The sequence below is a fragment of the Haemorhous mexicanus genome, chromosome 10 (genome assembly GCF_027477595.1).
Source record: "Haemorhous mexicanus isolate bHaeMex1 chromosome 10, bHaeMex1.pri, whole genome shotgun sequence".
NCBI classification, from domain to species: domain Eukaryota; kingdom Metazoa; phylum Chordata; class Aves; order Passeriformes; family Fringillidae; genus Haemorhous; species Haemorhous mexicanus.
This window is the reverse complement of record NC_082350.1, coordinates 6,823,822-6,834,199: the sequence shown is the minus strand read 5'-3', so window position 1 is coordinate 6,834,199 and position 10,378 is coordinate 6,823,822. Positions and strand designations below refer to the sequence as shown.

The following is a 10,378-nucleotide window of genomic DNA, read 5'->3' as shown; positions in this document are numbered from 1 at the left end:
TTTGTGGGGAAAATCCACCTTTTGGTCATTATTCAGCTTCTGGCACACAGCAGAGCAGTGGCTCTGAGGGATGCTGGCCCATGACATCCTGGTGATGCTCAAGGAAGTGTGTTCTTGGGAGGTGTCTACCTTGTCCTGACAGACCTGCTGTCTTTCCCTTCCTGGCTGGGAAAAGCAGGAGGGTTTCTGCTACATTTTTTTTTTTGTTTGTTTTTACCTTTTTGGACCAGGTGAAAGTAAGGACTCCCTTTCCTATTCTGCACAAGGGGGTCTGGATGTGCTTTCTTCCATACCCCCAGTTCACTTGCCTTAGCTCATGTTGGTGTCTCACATTGTCTAGAAACCTCTGTTATTTACCAGGAGCATGGAGATTTATGCAGGACAATGTCAGATTCTGTGTAATAAATTTACCAAGAGGTTTTTTTTTTTTTTTAATGTTACCAGCAACTTGTAACCTCTGTAAAATCAGTAATGATTTAGCTGTAAAGGGTTTGCTGTAGTGTCCTTCAGACATGAAATGAGCAAATGACATTGGAGGCTGGCAAAGTGAAATGGGGATTCATTCCTTTTCCCAGAACGGGGCTCACTTGTGGACAAATTGGCACGAGACCTGAAGATATTAAATGGGCAAAGCAGGCTTTGGAAATTAATCATTTCCTATTAATGAGGAAGGTCCTGCACTCCTGAATGCCTGCAGGGAAGGAGAGCAGTGCAGGGAGGATGTGTGCCAGCCCCTGCAAATGTTTGGGGTCACCTATGGTGTGTAGAAAGCATCTTGTGTCCAAGCCACCGGGTCTTTCCCCGAGTTCCATTGCTTTCCTGGGCCGGGTTTTATTTCTCTGCTGCCGGCAGCCAGCGCGGAGCCCCAGTGCTGCCGGCTGCTGACCTCCAGAGGTTGGTGGGGGAAAACCTCAGCCACCTGCGTGGCCCTAGGGGACACGGGGGGCTGGTTCCCAGCCCGGGCAGCAGCAAAAAGGGGGTGTCTGGCCCCAGCCCTGGTTGATGAGTAAGTGGGGAGAGGAGATGGCCGCCCTGGCTGAAGCCCTGAGCAGCTCTTCTTGTTCGGGTGCTACTCAAATTTGTTTGGAGACTGTTCCCCAGTCTGAGGCATCCATGCAGATCCATGGCCAAATCCGGCCGCTGTTGCTCAGCCTTGGGGATCTCGGGGTGTGCTGAGACTGTAGGAGTGGGGACAGAGTGTGCCTGTAACCCGTGCTCGGGTGTGGAGTTGGAGACTCACCCCAATGCCGCTCTGTGAGATGGCCCCGCTGAGCTGCTTCCTCCATCCATGCCCTGGAGCCAGGGATGTGCAAAGCAGTTGGGGTGAGCTGTGGCATACACCGGAGAAATGCCTGCAGAGAGGCATATGTGTTCAGGCTTCATTAGGACAATTTCCTCTGTAATTGAAGAGCTGCCTTGCTGCTGTATTGCCCATTCCTGGTGAGGACTGTCACTGTCCCCAGCTGGCTGCAGCCACCCCAAGTGCAAAGCTGGCAGAGAGATAGAGAGCACAGGATGCTGCTCAGGTGGGGATTGTCCTTGTGACCACAATGAAACAATCTGGTCACAAATGATGGTCTTACACAAACTTTATAACACATGACAGCTAATTTTCAGAATTACCTCTGAATAAGTTTAAAGTTTTGGCTGAAAGATCTCTTCTAGCTTCTTCTTCTTCTTCTTTTTTTTTTTTTTTAAATCCATATCCATATTTTCCTGTTGGTTTTCTGTAAACTGGTATTTCTAAATGGAAATAATTTGATGACCTTATTGTCTTTATGAAAATAGAAATACAGGTAACAATTAAAAGCTTTTTTTGCAGACCCTGATCAAAAGTCTTTGCAGGCTTTGATCAAAAAGGTCTGATTATGGTAAAAAAAAAGCTGTTGCTGTGTTTTTTCTTCCCCCACCTGTATCGCCCCCTCTGTTCTCCTCCTGCTTCCACTTAGACAAAAAAAAAAAACAAACCATTTCCACAGGCTCAGTCAGCATCAAAGAGTCACTTACTTAAAGGGAGGAAGAATATTGTGATGTTTCACTGCCTGTTTTGGATTCTGTGAAGGAATTTCATCCCCTCCCAGTTGCCACATCTCTGGCATCCCTCCCAGATCCGAACTCTCTGGAGGACGGAGGCAGAATTATCTCTGAGCTTTGCAGCTGCCAGATGCTAACCGATGAAACAGCAGCCTGGCTGCTTCCCTCTTCACTCTGGGTAAACCTCTGCCTGCCTGCCCTGTTTGAAATGCAAAACTCCCTCAAATCCCCTCTTGAAGGGTTCTTGATGTCTTCTGCCAATCAAGCCTGGCGAGGACTCCCTTTATTCCTCTTCCAGCAGCCTGCTCTAAGAATTGCACTTGTGTGTGGCTCTGGGAGTGCCTGGACATCCTGAGCTGTGGTTTGGAGGGCTGGGAGTTGAGGCTGGGGCACTTATCCTGTCCCTGGAAGTTATCTGTCCTCCTTCCTGTAAGAAAGCAGTCTTCCTCTCCTCCCTGGATGGAGATTCATGGAACAGAGCTAGGAATGTGCAGGTCACTGGCAGGCTTATCACAGAATCACTGAGGTTGGAAAACACCTCCAGGATCAGAGTCCAAACTGTGAAGGATCCCCACCTAGTCACCCAGCCCACAGCTCTAAGTGCCATGTCCAGGAGTTCCTTAGACGCCTCCAGGGATGGGGACTCCACCACCTCCCTGCATTGCCCTTTTAGTGAAGGTGCCTGACCACCCTTACAGGGAAGAAATTCCTCCTGATGTCCAACCTGAACCTTCCCTGACACAGCTTGAGGCCGTTTCCTCTTGTCCTGTCCCTTGTTCCCTGGGAGCAGAGCCTGGCTCCACCCTGCTGAGTTGTAGAATGTGAGAAGGTACCCCCTGAGCCTCCTTTTCCAGGCTAAGCCTCCTCAGCTCCCTCAGCTGCTCCTCGTATGACTGTGAGCCCCTGCCTGAGCAGGACGATGTGCATGATGGGAGCCAGGACGTGGCATCTCGTGGTCTTGGCAGCTGATCCCTTGGGAGTGACTGTGGGAAGGGCTGCCTGGATGTTACCAACTGCCCTGTGGTACCTGTGATCCCTGTTCAGAGGGGCCCAGGAGCACTGCTGGGGCAGTTCACACGTGTCCCCGAGCTATCAAAGCAGTAGCTTGGTAAAGACCTGGTTGGGAGGCAGGTTTCTCTTGCAAGCAGTGAAATGATCACGGCAGAACTCGCTATGTGAGGTTTGGGCTGTGCAGGGAGGCCAGGAGGTGCAGCAGGTCCTTCTGGCCTTCACCTCCTGTGTCTGTGAGACTGATAATCAATACAGTAGGGAGGCTGCAATGCCTGATGAGACATTCACTGCCTTGTATGTGTGACTAGTGGGTTTTGAGCCTTGAATATTCTTGGTTTTGCTCCTTTTACCTGAGAAAAACTGCTGTTAGTGCCCTGGTGATGCCAGCAGTACTAGGCACTTGTGGGCTCTGTGCAAGGGTGCAGGACACATGCTCTTGCCCTTGAGTGCAATCAGCCATGTAATTACCCTGTGAGTGATAGGATTAGGGGGAAAAATCATATTATCCTTATGATAGTGTTCATGGGGCCATTGATCAAGGTGACAATTGGAAATTCATCACGATAAAGCAGGAAAAAATGGCAAGTTTCCTTTGCACGAGGTGAGCACCTGATCCAAGCCAGCTTTTTGCACTCTGATGTGTGATTTCAGTAGGAAAATATCTGAATGGGACCCTGAAGCAGCAGATATGGAGTGAGCTGGACCATTCTCCCTCTTCCCTCCTTCTTTGGATGGACTTGCACCTTAAAACTTCCCACCCTTTGTGTGCTTCCAGATGTGGGAACATAGCTCAGACTGCAAGAAACCAAACACTGAGATAAAGTGGAACTCTTGTGGCAGGTTCCCCTCCCTGCTATTTTTTTTTTTAAAGTTTCCAAAGATAAATTGCATTTCTCTTCAAGATAATGAAATTTCCTTGGAGAAGCGACATATTTTTCTGTAGCTTTTGCATTTGGAACATGAGGAGAGTTTTTATTTTAAATCTCCATTGAAAGTGTTTGTCTGTCTATATTTTGCTTTCTTCCTTGTGAATGTTCTGACTTCACAGAGCTAGCAGGGACCCGGAGATGGAGTGTTTCTGTCACTTATTATAGCTTGCCTTGGCATAAAATTTAATCTTTGGATTTTTTTTTTTCCCTCCTAAAGAAATGGAAGTTGAAGCTAGATTAGAAACAGATAAAAAGATGTCATCCATCCTCAGACAAAGGAGTTTTTGTTTTTCTCTTTTGCATTTGCCTTTGTTAATCCTCTGCTTTCAAAGGGAACAAAGAGATCCTTCCACCTGGAGATGCTAGGAAGAAAGGGAAAACGAGGAGAAAGTGGCATGGCTGATCTGTGCTTGCGTTGTCCCACAGCTGGCAGGTCTGCTGGGACTTGCAACTGCCCTGAAAAACCCGGTTAAGAGGAAAAGCCAGGTAGCAGAAATTGCAGCATCTATGAATCAAAGTGAAATCTTTCACTCCTAAAAGAACTTGTTGATCTTTATCTGTCTTTGCTGTCCATTCCTAGAGGAGCAGGTTCCTTCCCTGCCTCCTTCCCCATCTCCATGGCAGTGTGGAGGGGAGGGCGTGGCATGTCCATCCTGTTACATGGTGCCTGGTGTGACACTGAGCTGCCTGAACACTGCTCCCACCAGTGATTAATATGTTCTCAGGCACCGAGAGGCTCGAGGCACTTGGCACTTGACTGTCTCCTATTTTGGAACTTAATAAACAGAATATTCCACCAGCAGAACCTGCAATTTATCTTTCTGTACTGTGCTAGGAGTTACTCTGTGGCCTGGCTCAGGCTGCGTCTCTTGCCCAGGGAATTAATAGACTCTTCCATACCCCAGCTCCCTCTGTTCTCACTCCGGTTTCCAAATTAACCTTCATCTCACCTACTTTTTCTTCACTTCTCACTTCAATTTAGTCCTCAAATTGTTCACATGACAAAGGAGTTGTCCTTCCTACAGCTTCTTCTGCTCTGATAAGACACCTGAATTTTCTGTGAATGCCTGGAGAGGACAATAACTTCTCTCCCTCCCTCTCTCCCTTCAGTTTCCCGATGGTATTCAAACCCAGAAGTCTCCCTGAGGTTATTTCCCCTGGGAGAACAGTAAGCAGTTTGGGTTGCACTGTGCCAAGTGGCTGAGTTGTGCCTTGAATACACTAAACATTTAATGCTGCTAATTAATGTTATTACATCATATTACATTTATTTAGACTCACAGGAAGGGGCTCAACTGCGCAGAAGGTGCTGCAGGGGCTGGATGCTGCTTGCCAGCATTGCCCTTGTTACCTGTCTCACCCACCTCTTGTTATGTGGTGCACAACAGACAAGTCTGGAATGCTGGAATATTGAAGGGACCTGCCTCTCTTATCAGGGAGAGGATTTACCAGGTTTTGACTCTTGAGAGGATGCTGTAGGTGCAGGCTTTTCCTCTACAATTAATGCACAGGCAAGCTGCTGGGAGCAGCCTGTGCTGCCTTGGCAGGATTAGGGATGCAGGAGCAGTGCTGCACTGTGTGAAAATCTTCCTGCCCTCCCTGCAGGCCAGGCCTCGGCTTGGAAAATAAACTGGGAGTGTCATGGCTGCTTTAGCTCTGTGCTGGTTCTGGCTGGGGAGGCTCCCGTGTCCTCTGCCAGCTCTGCTGCTCTGTGAGGCTGATGCAGGGGAGGTTTGTTTGACCTTTATCCTGCTCTGAGCCGCTCCTACATTAGTGTGTGGCTCACAGGGTTCTCCTGCCACCAAGGGCACCATCCCAGTGAGCTCTTGGTCAGAGCTGGGTGGTAGCTCTGGTGCAGGGCAGGAGCCTTGGTCACCCCTCACCTACTGTCACTGCAGATGTCAGGCTCCCAGAGTGTAGGCTTGCTGCTTCCCAGCTTGAAAAATTTGGGGTGACTCCTCCAGAGCCTCCTTTGCAGCATCATTGCTGCCACCAGATGCATAAGGACGGCCTGGTGGGATTCATGTTTGTACTTCAGCTGCTCCTGTCACAGCCAGCGTGGTGGGGATGAACAGGGACTGGCGCAGGCTGTGACCCCTCAGCTCTCGAAGGTGGTTACGAGGGTTTTTTGAGAAGGAGATCTGTGATGTGCCATATGATAAATCTTAATGTTTCCTTTCACTGGGATCCCAGATCTTCATCCTCCACAAAGGCTTTGGCATCTCCTGAAGCAGCATCTGAGAACAAAGGCAAAGCTGTTAATTAAGACAGAGCTAATTCTGGCAGCCGACTGCCGCCATCTCAATGCGCTGCTGTGGGCTGTGAGCACTGAGGGACCGGCCGTGCACCCCGGGCACAGCACCACCCAAAGCCATCCCTCTGCAGGGCTGCTCGTGCTCTGAGCACGTCTGTGCCCCGTGTCCTTCCCTCACAGGGACCTGGCGGGCAGAACTGGAGGTTGCTGGTTGCCCAGAGGGTGGTTTTGCCTTCTATGGGGTGTTTGCCTCCCACACATGGCTGGCTCAGAGAGGAAAATAGAGCAAAATGTGCCCAGAAACCCATCAGGTTTTAATGCTCTTGATGTGCCCTCCAAGGGGACACTGGTAGGCATTGTCTCTGGGGCAGGTGGTGACAATCCCAATGGGTGTGCAAGGAAGAGTGGCCCTGTGACAGGATGCTGCCACCTTCCCACTCCCACCCCCAGATGGTACACAGCTTTTTTGGAGATGTGTCCTCCAGGAGAAGCAAAGCCTTGCTGTTGGGAGACTCGGAGCAGGGCTGACAGAACAGAAAACATTTTGAACAAACACAGCTGGCTTTCACCCAGCGCAGCCAACTCTTTGGCCAGCTGAAAAGAAATCAGAAGAATATTGATGTATTATTCTTTTTTTTACCCTACAGAAATTGTCAGGCTTTTTTTGGTCAAATGTTAGTTTCTGAATGCAAGGTTTTCAGTTGCTAACTATTATTTGGGAGGAACCCCCCCCCCCCCCCGCCCCAAATGAGGCACTTCTCTGGATAACTCACAGGCTCAGCTCTTCGCCTCTTGTATTCTCAAACGATTAACATTTTTTTGCTTTGCACATCATGAATATTCTATACTTGAGCTGTTACTGAGTTGTGCTAGATCAGATAAATAACATGGTGTTGCTTTTATGGCAGACTGGATAAAGATGCAAATAATACTGACATTTACTTCACAGTTTTCTTTCTGTGATCCTCTGAGTGAGTAAACTGGATTGCTGAGATATTCATGGGAAGGAAATGAAGAAGGGTTGTCAAGATGAAAGCAAATTTCCTTAAAACTTAGCCAGAAGGTTCTTGGCAATTTTTTCTGTTATTTGCTCAGCTGAATAGGAGCTGCTTGCAAATACATTTTGCACAACCGCAAAAGGAAAACTCTTGTTCCCGCGGCACCTCTGACTGTTTTTTGCACGCTCTTTCCCTGAGAAGCTGACGATTTTCCAGCGTTCGGCGTCTCTGCAGGGTTTCTGGTCCCACCGTGGCGTGCGGCCGTGACTGGAATGAGCCCGTGCTGCCTGCCCTGCCCGCGCTGCTTTCCCTAACCCGCTTGTGCTCGGATCCCTGACGAGGCGGGCCAGGCTCAGCTTTGCTGTCGGGTGGGCAGCGCAGCAGCGGAGGATGCTGAGCCCTGCTAAGGCTGACCCGGGCGGTGCCTGCGGTGAGCGGGACCGGGCGAGCATCCTTCCGGATGGTTCCTTTTGTAGGCTGCGGGTGTAGATCGTTCCTGGATGGGCCTGTGGGTACCAGGGCACTGGCAGTGACGGGGCTGCGGCTGAGGGGCTGAGCATCCCGGTGTCCCCCGAGCCAGGCCGCTGCTCCGCTGCTCCCGCGTGCCCATGTGGCGGCGGCGCCCGGAGTGATGCCCAGCGAAGGATGAGCTCGGTGGAGGAGAAGGCAGGAGGCTGAGGGGCCCCGCACAGTGCCCGACCCCTGCGGCCGCGGTTCCTGAGCCTGAGGGAAGCGGCCACGCTGGGGGCGGCTGGGCAGAGCGGTCCCGTCTCTGTGGGGCGGACGGTTCGCTCCAGATTCCTTTTGGGGGTGAGAGAGGGGAGCGGGATTGCGGCGCTGTGATCTCGCCGGCGCGTCCCCGCTGCTGTCGCCGCCCGTCCACTGCCGCGTCCCGGCTCTGCGGGGGCCGGGTCCGCCCCGTCGCGGGTCCGGCTGAGGGGAGGCACGGCGTGAGGGGCGTCCTTTGGCCGCCAGGGGGAGCCGTCCCCCTTCGCACGGGCGCTCGCGGAGGGCGGGGGCGTGGCCGAGGCGGGGAGCGGCGCGGGGATTGGCGGAGCTGTGGTGGGGGCGTGGCCAGGCGGGCGCGGGGATTGGCGGGGCGGCGGCGGGGGCGGGGCCGGGCGGCGGCGGGGGCCGGCGGCGGCGTGGCCGCGCGCGCCACTCGCGGCGGCGATGTGACCCGGGCGGGCGGGCAGCGGCACCGGCACTGCCACCGGCCCGTCCCGTCCGCGGCCCCGGCCCGCCCTGCCCCGGAGCCACCCGGCCCGCGGACGCACCCCCCATGCCCGCTCACGGCCGCCCGCCGGTAGCGGCTGACGCCTGCGGGGCCCGAGGAGGCGATGGCTGCGGATCTGGTGGTGCTGCTCTGCCTGGCCGCCGCCGTGGCCGCCGTGGAAGGTGAGCGGCGACCGGGACTGCCGGGAGCGGGTGGGATGCTGAGCCGAGGGTCTTTGCGCCGCCCGCGGCGTCTGCGGCTGGGGAGCAGGCAGGGAGAGACTCCCCCGCCGTAGGGCACCGGCACCGCGCTAGATCCTGGCCCCGTGGCCCCGGCCTCTTGTGCCAGCCCGGGTTCCCCGGCCCGCGGGCGGTGCTGGCAGCCCGTGCCCTCGGGAGGGGGGCCGGGCATGGAGGAGGAAACCCGCCTGCATCCGCGTGGGGGGAGCCCCACGGCTCTCCTTCCCTGCGGAGCCCTGCCCGGCGCCGCGGTGGGGTCACCTCCGAGGTCCCTTCTGGTCCCCGGGGACGCGGTGGGGCCGTCTCCGGAGTCCCGTCGGGATCTCCTCTGGTCCCCGGGGCCGCGGCGGGGCCGCCTCGGGGGCCGTAGCGGTGCGCGGAGCCGCCTCTGCCAACGCTCCTCGTCGCAGCCCCGGCGGAGGATGGATGCGCCAGGAGCCGTGGGCAGGTGGTCTCCATTCTGGGGATGAACTGAGCCGGGGACGCTTTGCTCGGCCATGGAGCCACGGAGCAGGTGCGTGTTCGTCCTCTCGTCACGGTCCGTGCCAGTGGGCTGGGATCTTTTTCCCATCTGGGATTTGCTGGGCGGCAGGAAGGTGCCTGCAGCCAAGACTCAGGCTCCGGGCGGTTGGCCTGGTGGGACAGCCATCCCGCCCCAGCCTTGGTTCTGTGTCGCTGCTCCGTGCCCGGCACGGCTCTTGAACTATCGCTTCGATTATTTTTTCTCTTTATTTTGCCTCTGCCACCTTTTTTGCTGGTACAGCAGCAGCTCGTGGCAAGGGCTGCCCAACGCCAGAGCGGTGGCTGCGGGCGGGGGACGTGGTGCAACCCCGGGGTTTGTGAGCAGCGAGAGGCGGGGTGCGGGAGATGATGCTCGGGATCTCAAACCGATGCCGGCCGGCCGGCCTGGGGCTGGGCCCTCCTCGGGGGCTTTTAATCGGAGTATGGCTGTGGCTGAACTGGAAGCTGATGGCAGGAGACTCCGGCTCAGCTCCGGCTGCGAGGAGCTGGTTCAGGAGCTGGAATGCTGCTCCGCTGGAGCTTGGCCGCAGCTCCTCTCCGCTCGCAAGCACGGCTGCTGGATCGTGGCAGGCAGGCCCGCTCGATGCAGCATCCCCTTCCCGCTGGCTTTTGGCTGACACACGTGTTTGCCTTTCGCATTTCTTGGGCTGCCTCATGCTATCTCTGTAGGAATAGCTGGCGGTGGGAGTGCTGGTGCCATGCCGAAGCGTGATGCAACGAGCGCGGTTTGCTCGCCGCACGTGAAGAGGCAAGACCTGTTAGCAGCGCTTTGCTCGCAGCGTCAGCGGCTTGAGGCGCTGCTGGAATTGCGGCTGGACGGGAGACTTCGGCTCCCTCCTGGTCCGAGAGCACTCCTGGGTGTCACCCGGGATGTTCCCCAGCTTGCCCGGGCTCTCCCTGCGAGCACTGGCAGCGTCAGTGTCCCTGCCTAGGACCGAACCTGTCGAGGAGGGGTGATATTTCTACTCTGCTCAGGAAATTGCTTGGATAGTAAAGTAGTATCATAGGAGAGATCTCAAATATCAGGGAAAATTTTGCATGGGGAATTTCTAAGGTAGAGCAATCGAATCTGATTTGGAGTTAAGGCAAGGGTCAAATGATGTGGTCATATAAAGAAAATGCCTTTTAATAGGGTTTATTTAAATCTTACTGGATCTCTTGATACAGAGGTTGAA

The 10,378-nt window shown here is 54.4% G+C and overlaps 1 protein-coding gene across 1 annotated transcript in view; it reads left to right on the top strand.

Moving 5' to 3' along the window:
- The first annotated feature begins 8,405 nt into the window (after positions 1 to 8,405).
- The window catches only part of EPHB1 (EPH receptor B1), an 80,020-nt gene continuing 78,047 nt past the window's right edge, over positions 8,406 to 10,378 (top strand). The window contains exon 1 of the mRNA XM_059855119.1: positions 8,406 to 8,624. Within this exon, the coding sequence (XP_059711102.1) occupies positions 8,567 to 8,624 (58 nt within the window). The 5' untranslated portion in view covers positions 8,406 to 8,566. The remainder of the gene's footprint in view (positions 8,625 to 10,378) is intronic.